This window comes from Terrapene carolina, unplaced genomic scaffold (assembly GCF_002925995.2).
Source record: "Terrapene carolina triunguis isolate 2854851 unplaced genomic scaffold, T_m_triunguis-2.0 Scaffold211, whole genome shotgun sequence".
NCBI classification, from domain to species: Eukaryota; Metazoa; Chordata; order Testudines; family Emydidae; genus Terrapene; species Terrapene triunguis.
Window position 1 is genome coordinate 18,966,331 of NW_020664562.1, and position 26,374 is coordinate 18,992,704.

General features: G+C 40.1%; 1 protein-coding gene across 1 annotated transcript in view; it reads right to left on the bottom strand.

Annotated features, from left to right (window-relative positions):
• Positions 1-17,706, bottom strand: part of LOC113407381 (glycogen debranching enzyme-like) — a 55,783-nt gene extending 38,077 nt beyond the window's left edge. The window contains exons 1-11 of the mRNA XM_029912399.1: positions 17,627-17,706; positions 17,102-17,251; positions 13,156-13,366; positions 11,782-11,948; positions 10,373-10,576; positions 5,255-5,436; positions 4,824-4,935; positions 3,919-4,039; positions 3,587-3,689; positions 3,387-3,484; positions 1,671-1,810 (exon numbers count right to left, since the gene is read on the bottom strand). Of these exons, the coding sequence (XP_029768259.1) occupies positions 1,671-1,810; positions 3,387-3,484; positions 3,587-3,689; positions 3,919-4,039; positions 4,824-4,935; positions 5,255-5,436; positions 10,373-10,576; positions 11,782-11,948; positions 13,156-13,366; positions 17,102-17,183 (1,420 nt within the window). The 5' untranslated portion in view covers positions 17,184-17,251; positions 17,627-17,706. The remainder of the gene's footprint in view (positions 1-1,670; positions 1,811-3,386; positions 3,485-3,586; positions 3,690-3,918; positions 4,040-4,823; positions 4,936-5,254; positions 5,437-10,372; positions 10,577-11,781; positions 11,949-13,155; positions 13,367-17,101; positions 17,252-17,626) is intronic.
• Positions 17,707-26,374: the final 8,668 nt, after the last annotated feature.

Genomic DNA, 26,374 nt, shown 5'->3' on the forward strand with positions numbered 1-26,374 from the left:
GCACAAGGAACATATTGTTCGTCAAATGCAGAGTCATTTGAAATAAGGAGTTCTGATGGTCTGATGATTGCTTTCATTCTACAATAACCTCTTCTTATTCTCACTGTTCTACTCAGTTAGCGAAATAACAAATGTTGAGTCATGAACCATAAGGAAAACTTTCTGCACACACTGGAGAAACTAATGCTGCATCACTTCAAACATCTCCTTTTACTATTTCTGCGGTTGTGCCTCATTGTGAATTTTTTCCCTCCAAACATTTCGGTCCTAGCAAGTACCTGTTAACTGCTATCACAGAAAAAAGACAGCTATGACACACTGACAGCCTGCACTGCAGTTACTTGTGCATCACCACACAATGTCTGATCAATGGAAGTGTGGAAGTCATGGGGTTAGTGGCCCCTTAAGGCAAACTGGTTTAATGGAGAATACAAAGGATTGTCATATATTGAGACACAAGTATCTTAAAACACCCGGGTGAAATCCTGGAACCCCCAAATTCAATGGTAAAACTCCCATTGATTTCAAATGGGGCCAAGATTTCACCCATTTAGTGAAAACTAGACAATGGGAGACAACTGCACTAGCCAAATACGTGTATATTTGCCAACAGGAAAGGTCAGCCAACTGAAGAATGAGTAAAAAAGAATTAATTCCACACTGGACAAACATGTATTATCTTCAGCTATGCCTTGACTTTTAAAGAGAATATATACAGAAAAAAAGGAAGTCAATTATTCTGCAACAATTAAGAGCCACATACTGAAAGTGCCTATTGGCAGAGCTCTGACAGGCACTCAGTAAATTTATGAGTCTCACTTTAAGAGTGAACAGTTGCCGTGATGTTGTCCATCAGCTAGATTTACGGAGCTTCCCCACTCCTTCCTTTAGCACTGACATCAATGTTCTCAGTTTAGTCGTTAGCAAAACTTCCAGAGGGGGTAGGGAATAAGAGAATCCAAGATCAGAGACCAGACTGTGCAGGTGAAGATACAGTTTGGTTCCTGAATTGGAATTAAAACTCCATTGCACTAGACAAAAACTTTCACTGCTCTGAGTTTTCTCCAAATAAATTCTCAGATCACCTGTAGCTTTTATTTTAAGACAATTGTGGGGTGGAGGGTACCTTGAAGGCAAAACTGAGGATCTGGCCCTCAAAGTTTGAATGTATTTGAGTTATCTATATAGAAAAATGCAGTCAGAATAAAAAAGTGGGAGGAAATATTATGTTCAGTTCTCCTATCTCAAATGCCAGGAAAGATATGTTTAAACTTAAATTGCATCCCTTCAAGTAGAGACACGAAGCATAGAAAATTTCATTTAAAAAAAGTGAAGGTCTCAGAAAATCACGATCATAACATAAGCCCATTCTTACCTATTCAGAAAGTAAAGTGTTTTGCAGCTTAAACTATAGTAGGTACTACCAGTGTTTGCTATAAACATGGAAAGATAACTTTTCATTCTCTGGGTGCTGTTGACTGTTATCTACATTGAAAGACTTGCTCTCTAAATCCGGACGAATTTTTAGTGTCACTAGCATGCTGAATGGGAACACAAATGCTATATACTGGCACAATTTTAAATTAAAATTTGGAACTGTGTTGAGATAGATCCAGAAAAATGCCCTTTTTGCTTTGTTTATAAAATGATTTGAAGTTCAGTTCACAAACCTGGTTCAGCAAAGTTTCTCAGAGGATCGTCTCCCATTACCCAACCGTTATGAGCCAAGAAGTGACAAGCTTTATCAGGCTGATGCATCAGAAGTTCTTCTTCTTCCAAGGCCATCTCTTTAAATGGGTAAGTAAAGTATCTAGAGATTGCACAAATACTTATTTTAAAGTGCATTTTAGTTTGTCTTAATTTTTGAAGACAACTGAAATACCTCCTCCCTTATATCAACCAATAAGTTGCATGAAGACCTAGTTTTTATTCATTGTAAAAAGTATCTGCTATTGCTAGAACATAAATGAAGGGCTGTTTTCTGTTTTGCAACATAGCAGGATAACTTGGGATGACAAGATAAACTGCTGAAATGTGATAGTTCACTGATATTTTGAAGACGAAGGCCCATACTTTTAAAAGTATGTAGGTGTTTACAGACAATGGAATTTAGGCTCCTAAATGCCTAACTCTCTTTTGAAAATTAGATTTAGACACCTAAATCAGTTATGGATTGCACCACTGAGCACAGCAATGCCTAAATACCTTTCAAAAATCTGGATTTAAGACCCCAAACCTGCAAACACTCATGCACATCCTTAATTTTATGCATGTAAGTAGTTCAATTTAAGTTTTATTCCATATTCCAAATTATGCTCAATAAGTAGGGATTTTGGGTCATTGTATCCTCTCTACCGTACTGCACTGTACAGCAGTACTGCACTACTTCCACAGTGATGCAAAGATTCTAACAGCACCACACAACGGATCCCCTGCACACCCGATTTCCCTCAGGCTGCACTTCACACCCTTGCAAAGCTCCACTATGCAGCTTATGTTGCAAGGGCAACCTGGTGTAATTTTCCCTGGTCCCCTCAGATGAGCGCTATATGAACATCATGCAAAATCCCTTGGATTTCAATGGAGTCCTGAACACTACACTGTCTTCTATAGAGCCATCTGAGGCCCACTATTTTGGGGGTAGGATTTTACCCAAAATTCTTATCAAGTTCAGTCATTGCTAACGAAGTTGCTAACAAAGCATTATCAGTGCTTAGTCTTACTAAGTGACCATTTGTCCATCTGTGTGGGTAAGGGAGGAGGGGAAAGATGGGGAAAGAGCTGCGAAGGCTTACAGTGTAGCTCAGAATGTGAACTACTGGCTTACAAAATTTCATTTTCAAAACAAAAGATTTTAGTCTTAAAATTAGAGTAGCTATGAAGCCAATTACTATAAGTAAGGCATTCGATGTGGTTATGATAAGAAGGTGAGGTTTAGTTTTACTGAATTTTGCATTCACCTCACCAGAGATGGTCTCTCCTCCATAAGTGCAACTTGCACAAGCAGTTTACAAAAGAAACACTAACCCTTGCTGAAATAAAGCTGAAGTTCCAAATTCATACTTCCTCAATTAAAATAAGTTCCACATAGTTTGGTTTCTAGGATATAAGGCCTGATTCTTCTCTTCTTACACAGTTGTTACTCCATTGACCTAAGGGGAGTTACTCCTAACTTATATCAGTGTAAAGGTCAAATCCTGCAAGGTGTTCAGCAGGACTGCTGAAGTTCATGACAGCGATCAGTTCCATGTAGGACCCGGCCTTAAAGATGATCAGAGTCAGGCCGACAATATCGTATGTAACATCAAATCTAGAAGTTCTAGTCAATCGAAGAAAGTAGAAAAATTTTTAAATGGGTTTTTGAGAGGAAGACAAAGACATAATACCTGGTAACTAAAGGGTATTTCCTACTAATAGAACCATGTTTAGGACCATGGTCAGCCAGTCTCTCATAAACCACAGTCTCCAGAAGACAAGTGACTGCCTGGAAGTACATTAAATTAAGTGTTATTTCAATAAAATATAATAAATTATTATTTATAATAGAAAGCAAGAATTCAACATTTAAGTGCAACATTAATAAGACCTGTTCTTGATGGTAGGCAGTTTGCTGCAACTGCTCAGCATTTAATTCTTCAATTTTCTTTTGGAACCAGTTACAGCATTCTTCTATTGCAGCTGGCCCATTGCTAAACAAGAGAAAAACAGCAATTAAAAGCCATTAGGTTCAGATATCACTATACACCTGTCTAAAGCTCCTAAATTTTAAAAATACATATATTTATAAGCAAAGGTAACTCAAATATTGATGAATGAAAATTCTAATTCCCTCCCCCATCCAGAGCATATCATCATACTAGATTTTTCAGTTTAAAGTTAAGGTTCACTTTCTCTTGTACAAACCCAATATTACAGTACCTATGTGGTATGAATGTTGCCAATGCGATATTCATGTCTACAGTACAGCCAAGTCGCTTATATTCAGGATCCTGAATTATTTGAAGATGTTGGTTTGGATCAGATTTAGTTTGCCTGTTACCTGAAGAAAAAAATTGAAAACAAAATGTTGTAGAGTGGAAGTTTACAACACACAGAATAAATCTTAAACAAAGAATACAGTTTTTGCTGTTCCAGTTTACCTAGAAACTGAAATATAGACAATAAGGGAGAAAAACCAGGTCTACTGAAGTTAATTGCAAAAACACGTATTGACTTCAGTAGGGTCAGGATTTCAGCTCAATTCTTAGACAAAGTAGTCTTTAAAGTACTTGTCAATTGTGAATATTGATGAAAGATACAAAAATAAAGTTTGTCAGAATTGATAGTGTTCAAGATGAATACATGCTCAGATGCAAACCAAACAGAAAACCAACACCAAAAAAAGCCTCCCCCACACACCAACAAAACCAAAACAAAACCAAAACCCACTATACTCTGTGGGTTTCTTGCAATACTGTCCACTAACTACTACTAACCTGTCTCATATGTTGTACTATTTTAGATAGTCTCCATATTACAATACAAATATTTCAGAAGAATTATATATATCTAATTTTCCATGCTATAGCATGAATTAAATTGTGGAAAACACACACACACACACGTATGTTTTCAATTCCTACTTTCTTCTACCAAAGCTTTTTTGTAGATGAATGAGCTGGCAAACTATTGCCTTCAACACATCGTCTAAGTTAAGACTTCCCACGTTGTTTTTTCCTCCCCACCCCACTGTTTATCGTTTACATACAAGGTTTGCCCAACAGCAGATAAACATAACACACTGAAGTATAAGTAATCCTTATGTGTAACAGGCATGTTTTTACCTTGAGTCAGAAGGGTTTTAAATTGCTGCACAGCTTTGTTAACATCTACTTGGAAAAATTCCCATAGTTTTATCTTGGGATAAATATCCTCCCAAATTATTTTACGGATACACTGTAAAAAAAAAAAAAAAAAAAAAAAAAAAAAAAAAAAAAAAAAAAAAAAACAAACCACAAAAAAAAAAAAAAAAAAAAAAAAAAAAAAAAAAAAAAAAAAAAAAAAGTTACTTTTACAATACGCAAGTCCTATAAAACTATTAAATGTTGCAATTAAAAAAATAAGCTCTTCAGGGCAGGAACTGTCTTCCTATAGGTTTGAAAAACATCAGCACATTTTAAGCACTACCACAATATAAAGAACTAAACATTTCTTCATCCAGTTACATTGTTTATTGTTATTACAAAGTAAAATGCTATATTTCTCATTTACTTACATTCAGGTGATGGTCATTTTCAATTGAAGGAGGCAGCCCCTTATCTCTGTATTTCCCTTCAGCCACACTACAGCTTAAATGCCAGAGAGCCCTGTCTAATATCCAGGCTGGTTTCAGGTGGGGAGAATTTACAAGATTATAACCACATTCTGGATGCACCCTAATCCATTCGCTGTTAGCAGCTTATTTAAGAAGAGGAGAAAAAAATAATTAAACAAGATGAATTATTTAACTGTTTCATACAAACATCTTAGGACCAAAACTTTAGGATAGCACAGGAGGTAAAATCAGTTCCTTTCCCAATTGAAGGTTTGACTTCAGTTAATGCAGAATCAGGCCATGTGAAAGCTTGCATTCCACTAACATCTTTGATAGGACTATAAAAAGTCAGTAGACAAACAGGTACCACTTCTAGTATAGCAGAGAGAATTTTACACTTTTTGTTGCAAAATAACACACACTGGTTGCTGGGCATTATTTCTCTCAGAATAGCCCCCTTGATATGTTTAAGATCAAGAATATCATTTCTCCCCAAGTACGGTGCTAAAAATGGCCTAAAGACACAAGATGTTCCAAAGAAACAGAACCTTTAGAGTAGTGATTTGGATGCCTGGGAGGATAGAGGAAAGGTGAACCCAGAGTGGAGGATTTATATATGACCCTATGCTGTAAATAAACTTATCAGGCCACTGGACTAGATGGGGTGATGGGAAGGGAGGCAAATCATAAATCTTCATTACAGAACACTGCTACAGAGTAATAAGCACATCCTTCCCTCTGGTGCATGCAGCAAGCTGAATGACAGTTCAAGTAAGACTCCTTCATCACCACTCCTGTTTTCTAAGACAAAGCTATGCAGTGGCATTCTGTGGCAGCATAGAGAAAAACACTGATTTTTCTTTTAAATAAAATTAAAAATGAACAATACAGAAATCAAGGAGTCCTTATCACAGAATTTGAGTGCAACCCACTGCAGTATACACAGGGCTACGCCTGTAGTAACAGTGGGTACACTTAAAGGATGGAAGAGATTATAAGTCACTGGGGGAATATGGAAGAGGAGAAAAGAAAGCATCTAATTCCCATTTCTTCATTTCTCTTTCCTCATGGAAAAGTCTTAGACACAGCTTCATAGAAAATGATTATTTTCATGGGATCTTTTGAACTAGTCTATGTAATTTAATAGAGCATTATAATTGCTATAGAATGGCTCAACAACCAAACAAAAATCATCACTATTAAATTCTACAGGGTTTTTCTGGGAGCAATTTCATTCAACATTATTGGTTTCACCTCTGTATAATTCTTACAGGACTTTTAGATGTGGGTTTTCTTAGCACTGAATTGTTTTAGTAGAGTCATGGGAGACTGAAGTAAATCAAATGTGGTACCTAACTCAAAGAAAGAGGAAAAAGGAATGGTGTCAGTTACTATCCAGAAGTAATTTTCTAACCTTGGTAAACAAGTGGAATAAATATTAAGGAAGAGTCAAAATCCCCTACATCACAATGGAACCACAAACATGGGCTGATTAATAAAAATTACTAACTGTTTTTGAGCATTTGTTGGGGTTTTTTGGGGGGGAGGTGACCTTGCACCCCATAATGCTTTATAGAAATACGCTTCTGAGTGTAAATATGACATAACTGGAATATGTTTTATGCTAGATATGCCATGTAACATATCTTTGCAAAGGTTAGGATCTACTGAATATATTCATCCTATTTGTATGCATGTATCATTTTTATATTTGAAGTTATGAATATTGGCTATGTATTTGTTTACTTCTAAGTAGCCTCAGTGAAGCATTTGGTCAGCTTCTTGAGAAAGGACTATTCTCAGTAAGTGCCCAGTCAAGAAACACTTAACTGACAATGGACTTTGGGAGACGCCAATCCACATCTGAGTTTTCCTGGGAACTTCAAACTAACATGTAAACAATGATTCAGCTTTTTGCAGGCCGACACCATTCATACACATGTGATTTGCCCAGGTGGCTACAGACTCCATCCTGTTACTGTGATTTAGCACAGGAGAACAAAGGGGTTTCCACCCACAAGAGATAGAATATAAAAGGCCCTGGAAACCCCTCCATTTTGTCTTCAGCTGGCTCTCCACTCCAAAGAGATGCTTGAAAGAAACTGGAACAAAAGACAGTAACTACGGGGGGGGGGGGGGGGGAGATGAGTGATTGCTGGACCCAGACTAGGAAGGAGTCTAGTCTGTGAAAGAAGCTTATTGGAACATCTGAGGGTGAGATTTACCCGCATTTAGTTTCCTACTGTATTAGGCGTAGACTTGCGTTTTTTGTTTTATTTTCCTTGGTAATTTACTTTGTTGTATCTGTTATTACTTGGAACCACTTAAAACCTACTTTTTATACTTAACATCACCTTTTGCTTATTAATTAACCCAGAGCAAGTAATTAATACCTGGGGGAGCAAACAGCTGTGCATCTCTCTCTACCAGTGTTATAGAGGGCAAACAATTTATGAGTTTACCCTGTATAAGCTTTATACAGAGTAAAATGGATTTATTTGGGGTTTGGATCCCATTGGGAACTGGGTGTCTGGGTGCTAGAGGCAGGAGCACTTCTTAAGCTGTTTTAAGTTAAGTCTGCAGCTTTTGGGGGGGGACGTGGTTCAGACCTAGGTCCATGTTTGCAGCAGGCTAGCATGTCTGGCTCAACAAGACAGGGTACTGAAGTCCCAAGCTGCCAGGGAAAATGGGCTCAAAGATAGTCTCAACATATCAGGTGGCAGTCCCAAGGGGGTTTCTGTGACCGAACCCGTCACAGAGGGTTGGTTTCTTTTTTTTATCAAAGGAAAAGAAACAGAACTACTGCTCACCCTATAGTATGTATAGTTCTTTCTTGTTCAAAGTGACCTCTACCATTTCATCTCAATATCATTTAGAACTTGGCATTGACTATTTGACCTTTATAAATATGGAACTCTGCCATCCACAACTAAAAGCAGCCTGCTCACTTGAAAGTACCACAAAGCAACATTACCTCGGGCCTTTAAAAACTTCACTTGTAAATATTTTATTCGGGGTTTTATTCAACATACATACTACCTCAGACATCTGTATGAAAAATATTTTTTCTTTAAAAAGCAAAGTTATCCTATTCTGCATAGATGAGCAAAAAGCATGATAGATGCTTCTAAGAAAGACTTCTCCTTTTGCCTCAGAAATGGTTGATTCTTTCCAACAAAATATAAGGCAGCAAAAGGACAACTTTTCACTTGATTCTGAGAAACTGCCTTTCTAGCCTACAGAGGGGAAATGAAAACATTTCTAATCATTGTGATAAAGGAATTGCTTTGAAGATTAATCCTCTCAATAATTGGAATTTAGTGAGAGAAACTTATTTCTAGAGGAACACTAGACACACAGCATTATGCTTGACAAACTATTCTTGTTTTGTGAAATGAAATAGATGGGAAAAATATATGTATATCTGATTAGAGAAATTCACAGATGTAGTAGTATATTCACCATAATATAAACTTCATTTAAAAAAAGGAAGGAAGAAAAGAAAAGAGGAAGGAAGAAGTTTACTAGCTCATTTTGTTGTGAAGATTAGTTTCAGAACTGAAATTAATGCAATGTTGTCTTTTTGAGTGTGAAGCCAGATGCACAAACAATAGCACTCAGACTTTTCCCTTTCATCTCAAATAAGTGTTGACTCTGATGACTAGTTTGATTTACCACAAAAATTTAAGTGCTACTGAAGACATTCTGACATTTCCCTAAACTGCAATGCACATACACGCTAGGCAGAGAAAGAAGACAGAATTGATAAACAGGGCTGGTAGCTACAGAATGGTGCAGGAGAACTGTGGTTACAGCTGTTAAAATATAAAATTCTCATCTGGTGTTGTGAGGACATTATAAGGCCCCAGTCCTGCAAACACACAAGTTACACACATGCATGAGAAGTTGTAGAATCAGGGCCCAAATTTTTAATCTATATTTTTAAAAAAAGCTTATTGAGGCAAGAATACCAGACTAGGCCAGTAGCGTTTGTTGTGTGCGAGGATAGCTAGCTCAAAAGAAATAAACTGCAAGTTTTGTTTGCTTTACACAGAGCTGCATTTCATTTAAAGAAAATGATTATGACACTAACATGTTTAACCATTTTATTGCTGATCCTGTTATCAGACATTCAATTATTTAAGAGTACTGCATGGAACTAAGCCTGCTTTTTTTGAATATGCAAACAGCTAAATAGTCTATCAAATTATTTTAATTAGTCAAATAATTATTAAGAAGCTTCCTAAAAGAGGCTTAGAATTAAAATATTCCAACTGAAATCTTTTTCACCAACTTATATAAAAAAAGAACGACCACCAATATTAGTTTATCAGCAGCAAACAAAATAAAATCATGGAACCTTTTAAAATGCATGTATATCTAACCAAGCAAAGTTTTTAATGGCTGAGAAGATATGATCTATTTTTGCACTATTATGTGGAATAATTAGACTTCATAATTATTGGATACAAAATTGATCCTGTTACTAATGTCGAGATCATATTCTTTGAACGTGTCTTCTTTTCAAAGTATTATATGGACCTGTTCCATACCTTCTCTCACCATCACCCCCACTTCTGCTTTTCTTTCTTCCTCCCTCTGATAATAGTATCCTAAAGTTGTTGTGGTTTTTTTTTTAAACAGTGAAGAACATTACACTTGTTAAACAGTGTAATCCAGTGAATTTATGCCTGAACAATTCCCTGCGGTATGTATATATATACACACATATACATACACACACACACACAGTTAGTATTATGAAGATATAGACATGCATATTGGTGTTCTAGAGATAGAAACAACGTATGAGGATCTCCTTAGATTTTTAATGCTTTAAGCACCGAAAAAGAATTCTCATTTTGCCATTTTAATAGACACAACTCTCCCTGACAGACACAAGAGATGCCCTAGACTTAAGGGGTTCAGAAGGCAGATAAAGAACAAGTTCCTTAAAAAGCCTTTTAAAAGGTCTATTCAAGGGAAAAAATCATGGAATAGTGGAATAACCAGAATAGCTTTGACCGTGTTACTGAGTTGGCAATAAAAAGCACCAAGATAGTATAACAAAAATCATACCAGTATGATTGTAGACTACATCTGTTATACAAAGCATATTCCATTCATTTTTCATTTTTTCCACTAGGTTTCCTATATTGCTCCAAGTACACTTTTTATTTGGGCTTGAAAAGTCAGGATTTACTTCTAACTGATCAGCCAGAGAGTAGCATGATCTAGATAATCCAAGTTTTTGCAATGGCGTAAAATGAATCATGTTGTAACCTACAAAAATGACAAGGAAACTATTTGTTAATACAAGAAAAACGTTACAATGAAGATGAGGAAATTCTATGATAAACTGTATAATCATAGTATGTACTGAAAACAAAACTTTTCACGTAACTAAGAAAAGTTTTAGGGCGGGGGGGGGAGCGGGGGCAAACTACGGCCCGTGAGCCACATCCGGCCCGGCCTCCGAGCCCCTGGCCTGGGAGGCTCGGCCCGGCCCCTCCCCCGCTGTCCCCCCTCGCCCGCAGCCGCAGCTCGCTCGCTCTGTCGCAATGCTCTGGGTGGCGGGGCTGTGAGCTCCTGGGGCAGCGCAGCTGCGGAGCCCGGCCTGACCCTCTGTGTTGCGTGGTGGCAGCGGGCAGCGCGGCTGTAGTGCTGCCAGCCACCGGTGCTCCAGGCAGTGCGGTAAGGGGGTGGGGTGGGGAGTTGGATAGAGGGCAGGGGAGTTCGGGGTGGTGGTCAGGGGGCAGGGGTGTGGATGGTGGTCAGGGGGAAACAGGGTGTTGAATGGGGGTATGGGTCCCGGGGGCCAGTCAGGAAGGATGGGGGGTTGATGGGGCAGCAGGGGGCAGTCGGGGCGGGGTTCTGGGGGCAGGCCATCAGGAATGAGAGGAGGGGTTGGATAGGGCGGCGGGAGTCTGGGGGCAGTCAGAGGACAGGGAGCGGGGTGTGTGTGGATTGGGCAGGGGTTCCAGAGGGGCTGTCAGGGAACGGGGGGGTTGGACGGGGCAGATAGGAGTTGGGGGCCGGGCCATGACCCCCTCCCTTAACCGGCCCTCCATACAATTTAAGAAACCCGATGCGGCCCTCAGGCCAAAACGTTTGCCCGCCCCTGTTTTAAGGTAAGATTTAAACCACTCTTCCCAGCTCAGATTTATCCCCACCTCCTGTCCACCATTCCAATCAATTCTACCAACTTCACATCTATGTGAAACAAATCAAACAATCTAAAAATTTAGATCACGTTTTTAAAGGAATTCCCAAATACTTGTCTTTCAAAGCAAATATTTTAGTAAATCAGACTGGTTTGCGCTATTATATGTTTAACATTGAATTCAGTTTCATAACTATTTTCATAACTTAAACTGCAAACTACAAAAAGATATATGAACTGTGTAACAGATACTGGTAGAACATAAACAGTATAAATATAAGCTGTATCCCTTAAAAATTACCTTTACAGAGTATGTGGTTATTACCTGATTCTTTTGCAACTTTAAGACGATCTTCCCATTCCTCAAATGGTCCCAGACACTTAGCTAGGAATGTCTGGAGTGTAACACAGTCCAAATGCAATACTTGATTATCAGCTCCAACACGCAAAATAGGGTCCACAACTATGTAACCTCCACCACTTTTCTCATTTCTAAAATAAATTGAGTCTATTAAACACTGGAAAAGAAAATGCCCATTGCACCAGCCATTTCTAACACCAGAAGCCAATCCACAATCTGGTAGTTTAAAGTCATCCCATCTTAGCCACAAAACAGTTACCAATCTTTCAAACTCAGAGTAGTTCCCACCATTTCCCCAATTTATGGATGCATTTAGACTCAAATGTACTTCATGTTCTGCCTCTGAAATTTACAACAAGGCCTTTTTCTGGAGAAAGAACATACAAAAGACCTCAGTCCTGCAGTTGGATCCATGCAAGACCTTTAGGACTGTTTGAAGTCCTATGGATTTCAATGTGGCTTTGTGAATATATGACAATCAGCCTGCATGGATAGGATTGGGGTCAAAAACAGTGACTGAACCTATGAGGTGCCAAGTATTCTTAACCCCTTCCCCCATTCCTCTACTCAGCAACTTTTTAATAGAATGAATACGAGTATTCTCAAAACATGATTAGAGGAAATATAGCCGATGGTGAAAAATTATAAACAGGGATCAATTTTCCCTCTGATTTCTGGTCCAGGCTGAGAACCTGGAAGATTCTGATGGTCCCGATCAGCCACAATGGTCCCAAAGCTATCAGCTCTTAAACAATGGTAATAGGTGAGGTACAATACACTACAGATTGATTGATTGCATTAGATTTTATAAAAAAACCTGAATTCTGATTACCATCTTACTTTTAGTCTTACACTGTCTCAAGACCTCAAAAAAAAAATCACTGAAGTTAGAGATGAATGGGTTAACGTTGCATAGGTTTTGAACATAATGATTTCTAGCTCTGGTAGCAGCTATAGGTCAGAACTGAGTGGAACAAAACCTGAAGATATGCAAGAAAGACTACTTATTTTAATGTCTGATCTCTCACAACCTTCCAAGTCTATTAATTAATTATTTGTACCATTAGAATGCTGACTTTGAAACCTTGCAGGCATGGATTGCCTTTCCAAAATTCATAAACAAATAGATGATTAAATTTGTTCCGAGTACTCCCCAAAACACTGCAACATCAAAAACTTGCATCCTTTGTGGGCAGTCCTCTGCAGAAGCCAATGACTGCACTGATATGGAAACTGAATTATCCTCTTACACCTCATAGTTCTCCTAGGTCAAGACTGAGATACATGGAGTAGTGAGGGGAAGACTGCAGTTTTTCATATGTAAAAAGCTCCACTTACTCATGACTGAAATAATACTGGTATGATCCAGAAATTTGGAGATCCAGTTTACAGTATTTGTCAGAATCATCTTCTTTTCCTGTTGGGTTGTGCCATGACAGTGCCCTGAACTTGCGGCGATAGAATAATTCTCCAGAAGCTGGGTAATTAGTGTACACTGTAACATGCTTGCCTTGTAATGTTGGGCCCAGTCGGAATTGCAGTTCAAAACCTCAACAGAAAAGAGAATGGGTTTAAAAAAAAATCTCATTTATTATTAAAATTAAAGACTAAATCTTTTGGTTTATTATTGTGATTCACAATATGAAGATTTTAAGTTAATAGATGGGTACCATAATTCTAAATAGGTGTATTGGGTGTAAACTTAAGAGAATGTTTTTATTTTACTGCCATTTCTCATCAACAGATAATGATGCTGTAATAATTATTTCTGCTTCTCTGCTGGTGTTACCATTCAAAACCAACCAGAACCCTGAAATGGGAAACTAATTATCCCGCTTCAGAGCACTTTATTTCTATTTCTGCTCAAATACAATACAGTAACAAAAAAATGCCTGGGAAAAGTTATTTATTACAGTTTTGGAAGAACTGTGAGGTGGCAGGAGTACTACAATCTAAACAGTCACCTCATTTTAATACATAATATAGAGAGATGCGGTACACACATTTTTTATTTAATTTAAATGTCAACTTAAAGCCCATATTTTACCTATTTCTGTTACGTGTAACACCCAACATTACTATAATTGACATGAAAAACAAAGTGAGGGAAAAAAGCTATTTTTCTCTAGTCTGTTTCTCTTTGTGCACTTGAAAGCATTTTCTGTCTTGTCAGTTTCTCATATTTATGTGAATCTTTCACATAACAGAGAAAGAAAATAATTCTTAAATATAAAAGCACAACAGGAAAATATGACTCTCAAACCACATATACTGGCACAGGAACTTGGGAATACGTAGCACCTGAATTTAGTTTTTACCTTTTTTTTTTTTTTTTTTTTAAACTGACAAGGTTCTAAGTTGACACTCATTCTTTAAATTTAACTGAACTGGGAAAATAGGTATTTGTGAAAAGTAGAAGACCAAACTTGAAAATGAAAATATTTTAGATATTTTTACATTTCATGGAATATTCAACTAAACAAATCCAAAAACCTTTACATTTTTTGAAAATATAAATGAAGTTACAGACCAAGGCCCCACTCTTGCAATTTACAGCTATACTTGTATGGAGCCCCACTGACTTCCATGGGACTCTTCTTGGGTGCAACAGTTCATCCACAAATTGTAAATTGCAAGATTGAAGCCTTAATACCCTAAAATGAAAACATTTGTCCCCAATTCTATAATCTAATCCACTTGTTCACATGGAATTTCATTTAAGCCAACAGGTCTCAGTGCATGTGTGTGCCTGAATGAATCGGACTGTAGTATCATGGCCTTAAAAGCCTGGTCTGCTCACATGAGTAAAACTTGACAGATGCACTTGCAAGGCAGCAACCATTACTGATTGAGGCCTCAACCTTGCAACTAACTACACCCACATCCAGCCATGCAACCCTGCAGGGCCATAGTGACTTCAACGGACAGTCAATTGCAGGACCAGGATCTTAGAATCCATGACTTTTTTAAAAGAGTGCTTTTTTATTCATTCTTCAGTTAAAAAGCAAAATACTCTTGGCTATCTTGTCTTCCTGGTAAGAAAGTTCTACATGTAGTCTAAAGAACAGGTAAACCAATCATGTATTAGAAAAAGAGTTTAAAATTGTGCTGTAACATGTAAAAAAGTTTAACAACTGAATCACACTATCCTGATTAAATAAAAAAGTTGCTCAACAAATGGAATTGTGCCAGCACACCAAATATCAGAGTCCAGCTATCCAAGTACATTTAAATAGCCCATGCCAATGAAGTTTACAGTACATTACATACCCTATCATCCACTAAACATAAAAAAAAGAGGGGGGAAAAATACCCTCCAAACACATAATACACCTCTACCCCTATATAACGCTGTCCTTGGGAGCCAAAAAGTCTTACCGCATTATAGGTGAAACCGCGTTATATCGAACTTGCTTTGATCCGCCGGAGTGCACAGCCCCGCCCCGCCCACTCCCCCCCCGGAGAGCTGCTTTACCACTTTATATCCGAATTCGTGTTATATCGGGTCACGTTATATTGGGGTAGAGGTGTAGTTTCAGGATTTGGGTGCCTATCAACTAAAAACATAGCTAACTTGGTTGCAAAAATTGTACACAAAAATCACTCTTGGGGCTTGTCTACATTGGCATTTTACGGTGCTGCAACTTTCTTGCTCAAGGGTGTGAAAAAACACCCCCGAGTGCTGCAAGTTTCAGCGCTGTAAAGTGCCAGTGTAGACAGTGCACCTGCGCTAGAAGCCGCGCTCCCAGCACTGGTAGCTGTTCCTCTCGTGGAGGTGGTGCGACTACACAAGGCACATTAAAGAGCTGCCGCAGCAGCTCTTTAACATTGCTAGTGAAGATGTTCCCTCAGAAAGTTCAGGCAATTTCTCGTCAAGCCTATAGTGAGATTTCCTTATTGAGTCTGCTAAAATTAGATCAGGCTACAGGGTTATAGGCCTTAGATATCTTACTCCCTATAGTAACAGTACTGATACCAGGAATGCTTTGCCTAAATTAGCTACTCTCTCCCTCAACTAGCTATCAACGTAGGCAATTTGAAATGTATGGCTTTCAAATCTTCGGCGGCCTCCAAACAAAGCTTACATAGCCTGAAGAAAAGTTAATAAGGAGGTCAGAACAGACTCTGCACTTTGTTCATTAATGATAAAAGTTTCTGGTAAATTCACATACTAATCATTCAGCAAATTCTGAAATCTAAGTATTTAAGCAGACTTCTAGTTTTATAGAAGGGTAAAAAAAAGTTGTGCTGTTCTGAAAGTATTTTGAAAGTATGGTAAATTCATAAATCAACCATTCTTGGACAATATTTTTTAAATCTTCCTGGTGAAAGTTAAAACTTTTACTGCTGCCCCTTTAAAAAAAAAAAAGCAGTATGCAAGAAAGAATAAAGATATCAGATAACATTTTCATCTTAAACAATTCATTGGCTGAGATTGCTGACCAAGATGATACTGGGCCAAATATACCTTTCACTAACAGGTTGATGGGTATACTTAAAAATAAAAATAATTCCAAGTACTTACTAACATGAGAAATCATTGCAAATTACAGCATTGCTGTAATGAATTTAGTACATAAACATGTCTTTCCAAATCTTACCTGTGACCCAAAAAAAAAGGATTGAAGACAAATATAATTCATACCCCTACAACTAAGACATGGGATTTGTACATAATAGATTTAGTACTGCACAAAAAAAGTTGGATTATGAAAACTTTTATAAATAGCAAAGACAGGGACTGAAGTAGTGATGGATATGGGAGTGCTATAATTATACCATCCTTCAGGTGCAGTCTGAAACTAGGCTCATATTTAATTGGAATAGTGATTTTGCTATTTTTTTTTTTTAATACAATTTGCCTTTCAGCCTGAAAGTGTTTTACAACCCACACTGACAGGGTGACCAGACAGCAAGTGTGAAAAATCGGGACGGGGGTGGGGGGTAATAGGAGCCTATATAAGAAAAAGCCCCAAATATCGGGACTGTTTCTATAAAATAGGGACAGCTAGTCACCCACTGATCCATGATTGTGGTCTCTAAAGCTATCACCATACAAACAATCAACACCATACAAAGAGCACTACAGTGCCAGAGGACAGCAACTAACCTGAACACAGTGCGAGTGTGTGAGAGAGATGATGGGTGAGGGAAAAACTCCAGCTCTCCACCATCATTTTCATTAATGAATGTCAATGCTGGCTTACCTAAGAGCTGCCTAGACTCTCCGTTCGGTTACTAACCGGCGCTGCGCACAGCAGAGCCGTTACATGTCAGCACTGACCTTGCTCAAGCCTGAAGAGGGTCTTCTCCCGCTTTTCCATGGCGTTCAGCAGCAAAACTCGAGTCTGGTTACTGGGGGGCATTTTTGCTGCCCGGTGACTTGGCCTCTTTCAAGGGGGGACACTTAATGTCGGAAATACAGGAGCGACCCCTACAAAAACAAACAGCCCCCCCCCCAAGTCAACAGCCACGAAAGCAGGAAGGAGTCCCAGCCCCGCGGCAGCCAGACTTACATCGCCCAGCCTGCAGAGCGCCCGGGGAGAAGCGCGGAGGGAGGCAGCCCCTGGGCAGGGGGGTGAGGGAGGCAGCCCCGGGAGCTGGGGGGTCCAGTCCCGGCGCGCAGGGCCGAGCCGCAGGCAGAGAGCGGCGGCCGGGGTCGCGCTGCAGCGCAGGTGGAGGGGCTGCGCCTGTCAGTCTCGCTGTGCAATGCGCCCTCGGCCGGGGCGCGCAGGGGGCGGGGGAGTCGCCTGGCAGCGCGTCCCACCCCAGGGGCTATATAAATAGCTGCCGGCGCGGGGCTACTCACGGGCGGCTCCTCCGCGCCGAGCACCGCACCGGCTGCGAGCACTAGGGGCCTCCGCCTGCCACAGGCCGGGCGGCTCCTCACTTCACCGGCACGCACCGCCCAGGCCCTGCCGCCTCGCAACAACTTTATTGGTTCTGCCGCGGCCAGACACTGCCAGGGCGGGGGGCGGCGGAGCTCCCGCGAGAGGAGCGGCTGATGGTAGCCGGAGGGAGGAGAGGGGGTTGCACGGGGCAGGAGCGCTGCTGAGAGATAGGATTTGAAATGGATAATTTTAAATGCTGTGTAGCCAGCTACTGTATTCATTTAAAAACAGACGCCTGTGGGTGAACTATCTCCGCCCAGCACGTCGGGAGGGAGAGCTGACAGGGCAAGCTAGGGCGCAGCAGCTTCCGCTCACTCCTATAGGAGAAGTTACCCCAACCCTACAGTTTTAATCATCTGTCTGCCCGCCGTAGCAGCTGTACCCATTCCACAGTTCTGTCTTCTTCCACCGCGTGTAATTCACTCTAAGGTCCCCGGACACGAAAAGCTTTCAGAGATGGGGGGGAGGTAGTGTTACCATTAATCAGTTTTTCTAATGGATACTTGCTACTAACTGTGCCAATGAATTTAACATGGTGTAGGTGTATGCATATTATACAAAGGCCTGGTCTACACTAGGACTTTAATTCGGATTTAGCTGCCTTAATCCGAATTAACCCTTCACCCGTCCACACTACAGAGCCAGTTAATTCGAATTAAAGGGCCCTTTAAATCGATTTCTGTACTCCACCTCGACGAACGGAGTAGAGCCTAAATCGATTTTGTTAATTCGAATTAGGGTTAGTGTGGACGCACACCACCGAATTACTGTGTTTAAGTTAATGGGGTAGTGTGGCCACACACCACCGAATTAATGTGGTTTAAAACCGAATTAAGGTGCTTAGTGTGGCCGCGCACAATCGAATTTATACAACCTGTTTCCCAAATTCGAATTATCTAAATTCGGATTAATCCTGTAGTGTAGACATACCCAAATTAAAGCACCCCCCACCGATTATGTAGCAGCTGTAATTAAGGAAACGTTTCTGGTAATATAATCTGTCCTTAACAGCAAAATGGACACAAATTTAAGTTGACAAGTTTTTTTAAACCTGTTTCAAAACCACATCACACAGAGTTGTCTCTTACTAAAGGCCTAATCATTTAATGTTCTGTACACCACCAATTCTCCACAAGCTCTTTCAGCAGAAAAAGGGACAGCATACAGTACACACAGATAAGGTGACAGTGGACAGAAGCTGTGGTAAATAGGCACACTGCTTCATGCTTCCAGGGGACAAAAATCATCCATAGGTTCCAGTTCTTCTGCTATACTCTATGGTAAAAAGGTGATGTCAGCTGGTGTATACACCACCAGCAAATAAGATTAAAGTATAAGGATCTATACTGAGCCAGAATGTAAGGAAGGAAAGAAACCTTAAATGTCTACTACATGTACAATACATAATCTTGCTTTTGTAAACTGCACAACTTCTGTGAAGGGATTTTCATGGTTTTCTGAAGAATACTGTAATCTGAAATATGGTCACCTAGCCTCTCTGATCACTGCCTTAGCAGCCTAATATTGCAACAAAATAGTCAGAACAGTTGCTACGAACATCTCACCACTGATCTATCATTAACTGACACCACCAAAAAGGTCAATCTTGCAGCTAGGGAAGGTCAGTCTATTTTCATTACCTAGGACTATAAAAACACACTTCTCAATTTACAGTCACTGTCTGACTGTTTAGTGCTTTTTATGTTTGCACAGGCAGCATGTTGCTGAGTGAAATGAGTAATAAGTAAAAAGCTAGTGAGAAGAGAAAATGGAGATAATTGTTGAAAGGTTTCTTCCTCTTCTTCTACAGAGACTGTGTACCTCACAGAGCACACAAAGCAGCAGAGCAAGCAACTGTTCTTGTAGTAATTAAAGCAGTTAGAGTGGTGTCTGAATGCTTTCACCACTACAGGAAAGTAAAGGTTTGTGTGTTGGGAGTAGGGTGACCAGACAAATGTGAAAAATTGGGATGGGGGGGCGGTAATAGGAGCCTATATAAGAAAAAAGACCCAAAAGTCAGGACTGTCCCTATAAAATTAGGACATCTGGTCACCGTAGTTGGGAGATGTGAATGAATTCTAAAGTGTAAATAAGCATATTTTTAATTCCATTGTTCAAATGTTTATTTTTGTAACAAGCTAAAAAGACTAGTATCCTATTAAGTTAAAATAATATATTACTCTCCTAAAGATCACCAAGACGACTCCTAACTTTATATACCAGGTTTAATATTTTTTAAAAAAATTAAGCTTTCAAATTTATGAATTTTAAAGATTTTATTCTCTATAAAACCACCATTAGAACAACTTTTTTCCATACATAAGCACCCCCAAAAGAGCAGAAGGAAATCATACAATATTATAGGAGAAATATTTTGAATCCTAAAGAGGATTAGGACATAAGCAGGTAACATTTCAATACTTTTTTCAAATTGAAAAAAAAAGTCAGTAATACAGCATCTGGAAAGATATACTGATCGAGAAGCTACCCTGTTCATCTAGCACATGTTCAGTGAATGATAGAAGGCAAAGCAGCTAGCCATTACTGGACATACAGCAAAAGTCCTTGTGGGTCTGATTCTGCAAAACACCAAGCATCTTCTGAAAGGTGATGACCAGCCTCAAATTCCAAAATCCATTTTGCAGGATTGGCCCTATAGTCCACATCTGTAATACATTTAAAATAAAATCCAAATATAAAAGTGTGAAGTTACTTAATGCAAGATTCCAGTGCTTGTAATCTTACATGAATACTGAACCAGATTCTTCCCTTGGGTACACCTTTTCGCACATTAGAAGTCAACAGGAATTGCTGGGGAAGATTTTTCCAAGCCTGTACAGGGTTTAGGACTATAAATCTTGACCTGTCTCAGACATCAACTGGTGCATGTCTAATAGTCAGCTCAAGCTCAATGTGGCTAAAACAGTGCTCACAAGAAAAAAAAAAAAAAAGAGATACACATACACACCCCTCCCCCCGCCCAACCTCCCTGCTACCTCAACATGAGCATCATGATGGACACTCAGGCCCATAACCTGGGTGTCATCATTGGCACAGACCTCTCTGCAAGTTCTCATATCCAGGTTATGTCTAAATCATGCAGATTCTTTTTGCATTGCATCTATAAGAGAAGGTCTTTCCTATCCATCTACACAGCTAAAATTCTTGTTGCAGTAATCAAGACACAAGCTGAGAGCCTGGACATCTCTCTGGCCTTGACAAATATAATCTTGCCCCACTCATACACATTCAGAATGCTGCTGCGAAGATCATTCTTCTGAGCAATTGCTTTGACCATTTCACACCCCTATTTGCATCTGTCCACTAGCTCCCTCTTCTCTACCATATCAAACATAAGCTACTTGAATTAATTTTTGACCTATCCCCATCCTACCTAGCAGTCCTTCAGTATAGAGAGGTTGACTCGTGCTTCTGATTGGCTCATGATGCAATTCTCCATCAGAAAAAGAAATCTGCACTTGTCCTTGTTGAACCTCAGAGTCCTGCACTTAGGACAGAATACCATGCACTGCTACAGACTAGGGACCGACTGAGTGGGTAGGCAGAAGTTCTGCAGAAGAGGACCTAGGGGTTACAGTGGCCAAGAAGCTGGATACAAGTCAGTGTGCCCTTGTTGCCAAGAAGGCTAATGGCATTTTAGGCTGTATAAGTAGGGGCATTGCCTGCAGATCAAGGGACATGATCGTTCTCCTCTATTCAGCATTGGTGAAGCCGCATCTGGAGTACTGTGTCCAGTTTTGGGCCCCACACTACAAGGAGGATGTGGAAAAATTGGAAAGAGTCCAGTGGAGAGCAACAAAAATGATTAGGGGTCTGGAGCACATGATTTAATCAGGAGAGGCTGAGGGAACTGGGATTATTTAGTCTGCAGAAGAGAAGAATGAGGGGGGATATGATAGCAGCTTTCAACTACCTGAAAGGGGGTTCCAAAGAGACTGGATCTAGACTGTTCTCAGTGGTACCAGATGACAGAACAAAGAGTAACGGTCTCAAGTTGCAGTGAGGGAGGTTTAGGTTGGATATTAGGGAAAAAAAATTTTCACTAGGAGGGTGGTAAAGCACTGGAATGGGTTACCTAGGGAGATGGTGGAATCTCCTTCCTTAGGAGTTTTTAAGGTCAGGCTTGAAAAAGTCCTGGCTGGGATGATTTAGTTGGGAATTGGTCCTGCTTTGAGCAGGGGGTTGGACTAGAGGACCTCCTGAGGTCCCTTCCAACCCTGATATTCTATGATTGCCCACTTATTAAATTTTCCAAAACAAGCATTTGTGTGCTCTCTCCCCTGCTGCCCTTCATGTTTGGGAGGTACTCCCTGTAATGTGTAAAGCCACTTTGTTGTTCTCTTTCAAATCCCCCCTTAAAACTCTTTCCCATGATGCCTACAACTGTTATGATGCTGGAGTGTTGAAGCCACACTCATGCCAACTAATACAGTCTCTTCTCTGTGCACCCCTAGCAGGCTGTTATCTCATCTTATATTTGCAATGGTCAGATCTTTAGGGAAGGAACTCTTTGTTTGGGTTTGTAGGATATCTAGTACAGTAGGATCCTGATCCATGATTAGGGCTCTTAGGTATTGCAATACAAATTAATAAATCCATGGAATTTGTGCTCCTAAATCCCTTAGGCCGGTGGCTCAATCTTTCCAGGTTACTGTACCCCTCTCAGGAGTCTGATTTGTCTTGCATACAACACTCCTCACCTAAAAACTACTTTCTTACACCAGACACGAAAACGCAAGAGTCTCAGCACTTGTTACTGAAAACTTGCTTACTTTTTCCATTTACCATATTATAAATGACAAGTACAGTATTTATATTACATTTCACTGCATAGTATACAGAGCAGTATAAATAAGTCATTGTCAACATGAAATTTTAGTTTTAGTGACTTCACTAGTGCTTTTTATGTAGCCTGTTATAAAACTATGTACTCCTGGTTGGGAGCCACTGCCTTAGGCTATTAGAAAAATCTCCTTTGCATGCTTGTATCTAAAGACATTTGGCCTTAAGTGTTCAGGTTACCTGGAGAATTAGGCTGAAATGAAGTCCTTTTGTGGAGTTTAGGTAGACTCAAATGGCACATAATTTGATTTTCTTTTGATACATGCTGCTAGTTAACCTGTGTTAAGACATTCCCTTGAAACCTTGCACAGCATCTGCAGGATACTCTCTCAACATACTTTACCAACCAAGAGATTAGTTTCTTCTGATGTCCCCTATAGCAGCTTCTGCATGCCCCATATACACATGACTTGTTTAAGACTCTTCTCCCTCCCCACCCTCCCCCACAAATGTTGCAAAGTTTCCTTTGCCTTTATTGAGCACCTAGACTATAGTACCTTCACTGTTAATCTCTGCTGTGATTATCCCTTAGCATTGCAGTCAACACTTCTAATCTGAAAGAAATCAAGCTTATTTAGCATACAAAATAAAGGGAAAATAAAAATTAAGCCGAATATAAAAAGTAGTTTAACATTGTGAAAAATTTAGCTAACTAGGCTGGATCTTTTAGTTACAGCACATTGGTTATACAAAAGCTACCATATCAAAATCCCATTGCGCACACTCTCTCATATGTACCTGTGTGCATGTATGCGAGAGAGGGTTTTATGCTATGACAGATTTTATCTTGTGTGTGCAGAACAAATAAAGTCACCTGAACCATGTTTGCTATGTCAGTTCCAGTCTGTTGATCAACCTCCTGTCTCATGGCTTCCTCTCAGACGAGCATTGTGTAACCCAAGAGCACCTTTTTATAGTTCTTTAAGCTGTGTGATGCCAGGTGTAAAAAGTCTTTCATTACCTTGTTAGAGGTTTATTGCAGACATCAATGCATGATTAACATGCTTGCAGTTGTGTCACCATTATTTAAGGTCATCTGATTAAACTCAGAGCCTGATCTTAAACCTGTTGAAGTTGATGGAAATACTCCCATTGACTTCTGGGGTTTTGGACCAGACTCTAAGCTCACTACCCCAGCTAATGAATCTTTCTCCTCATTTACACACTGGACATCAGAGTCCTTGTGCTCCTGCATTATGCTTATTCAAGCAAATACCCATGTCCCCCTCACATATTTTGAGAGAGAGGAAGGCACTTCAGGGAGATAATATTCAAGAAGAGTTCCCCCTCACATTGGGGGGGGGGGGAGGGGAGGAGAAAAGAGTAGAAGGTGAGACTCTGCAGCTACTCTGAGCTGCATGCCAGGGAAGGGAGGCCAATTTTCTATGTGGCCACAGTTCCCTGTAACACCCCTAAAGTTATCTTACCTTTACCTAGGAATCTCCATGGGTCCAGAAGGATGACAACATGCGCCACTCCTCCCCACCATCCTGCCTATTCCTTAGCCCAACCCAGTAATCTGTGTGCTCTGATGTACAAGGCACACTTGAGTCCTTGCTTGGTGTAATGTAACATGTGCCAAATTTCTCACCCTGGGATGAGAAAACAATGAACATCTTACACATGCTTAAGTTCTAGGAGGAAAAAAGTGCTTTGACTTGAGTGCAGAAAACTATACAATTTTGTCACACTGTTTTCAAGTAGTACTGAGTGTGATGCTCCCAATGGTGAGCAGAGCATGACTACCATGACTACTCTGGGTAAACTGTTAAAACTCAGGGCAGTATCCCTAAATTGGTTGAGACCTCCCAACCTAGATTTCACCAACCAGCTGCACCAAATGCAAACTTCTGAGTTGCCTTAACACATACTCCAGTCTATCTTGCCACCCAGGTGAATGCATCTCTGTGATAGATGACCCCTTACACCAAGGGGTCACAGCAATACTCAGGTTACTTCTAATCCCAAAGGATCAGCCACTCACCGCAGGTCAATTATGTTTTAGGTCTCACACCAAAGACAAAGCTTGTTGCCAATCCTATAGTAAGCTACATGAAGATTTATTAAATAGGAAAAGGAAATTAGAGAGTTATTTACAAGAGTAAAGCCAGAAAACAGACATGCATAAGTTACAATTTTGTGTTTCCAAAGGTAATGTAGGCTTCTATAATCAGCAAACTCTGATTGTCCTTTAAGGCTAACCCAGCCTAAGCATCTGGAGATCTCTTGCTTATGCCTAGAAACATTCCCCCCCCCCCATATCCTGAGTCCAGGCAGCAGAGAGCCTTATTCCCTTTGGTTTGGGGTTTTTATCCCCCCTCTTGCCTTGTGCTCCAAGCTGCACATTCAGCTGATGGAGGAGTCCATTTGCATGACTCCTTTCCACAGGAAGCAGAGCAGAACAATAAGTCTTTAGTCTTTTTGCTGATGGTTTCTACTTGTGAGATCCAGTATAGCTCATCTAGTATTCATGGGTCTCCTCATTCAGAAGGGACCATTTCTGTAGGTGAGCAGCTCTTCAGACTAATGTCCCTCTCCTGTATGGTGATTCAGACAGTCAGGTTCACAATGCAACTGCTCAGATATTATTTTCTATATTGTAATGTGATATTCCAAGAAAGATTGATTAATTAATTAATTAATGCAGCAACTCAAGCAAGCCTAAACACTTCTGTAGAATTCTTATACTGGTCCTACCCATATCAACCCACAAGTGAGCCAGATAGACACATAACTGGAATCTGTCCAGGGCTGGTTGGGACATGGGGACCTTGGTACAAGTTGGCACCTGGCCTGCAGTAGTCACAAACATAGGTACTTTAGTAATAGATTTCTCTATTACATTTTAGGTTTTCAAAAAGTACTCCACATTTACTGTAGGTAGAAAGACCTTTGGTTTTAAAACAGTTTCCCCACTGTGACAGGGTTCCCTCACCAATCATGGCACCTCCTATTAGTCATCCTGGAGATTAGTTCTGCCAGGTACTGTACCCTCCACAGCACTCTCTCAACATACCTTCTTCTCTCAGTCTGCAGTCTCTTTTACTCACAGAGCAGCAGCAGCTTCCAGTTCATGTCTCAGTCCTCTGGCCAGATCACTAAGTTCCTCCATTCCACAGGAACCACAGTCCTTCTGGACCAGCTACCTGGCTGACACCTGTGCCACTACCTAGGGGCTGGCAGGGGGAAACACAGAACCATCCTTTACAGTGGGTTCCTGCCCAGGATCCCTATAACATACAACTAAGGCCTGTACTATCTTAGCATTTGCTGCTAATTGCTTAGGTATCTTCCTACATAACTTGCTGCCTTGCCTCTCTGGGTTTGTTAGGCTACTCACCTGCCTCTTAGGAAAAGGCTATAGACTCCTCCCCTACAACCCCAACTACTGGTGGCTCCTGGGCTTTATACAGGTACTGTCTGTTCCTGTGCAGCTGAGCCTGTTTCTAATTAGTGGCCTCTTTGTAGCCTATATCTCTCCCCAACCTGCTGCTTAATTGGTTAATTAGGCCTGTCTGGCCTAAGGTACCCTCTCATGGCCAGTGTGAGGAATACACTCTATCACACTCACAACATTTAATATGGGATTTGCTGTTTCAGGAAATAGACATTTAATTTGCTTTTTTGAAACTAGTTTAAAAAGAATTTCAGTATTTATCTAAAGTACAGTGAAACAGAAGTGGCCCTCTCCATAGAACAGAGTTAAGCTTGATACAGCACCTTCATACTTGAGTTGCTTCAAATCACTTTACAAAATAATGGGTTAGATTCCAGCAGTGCAGTGGCTGAAACCAAACACTACC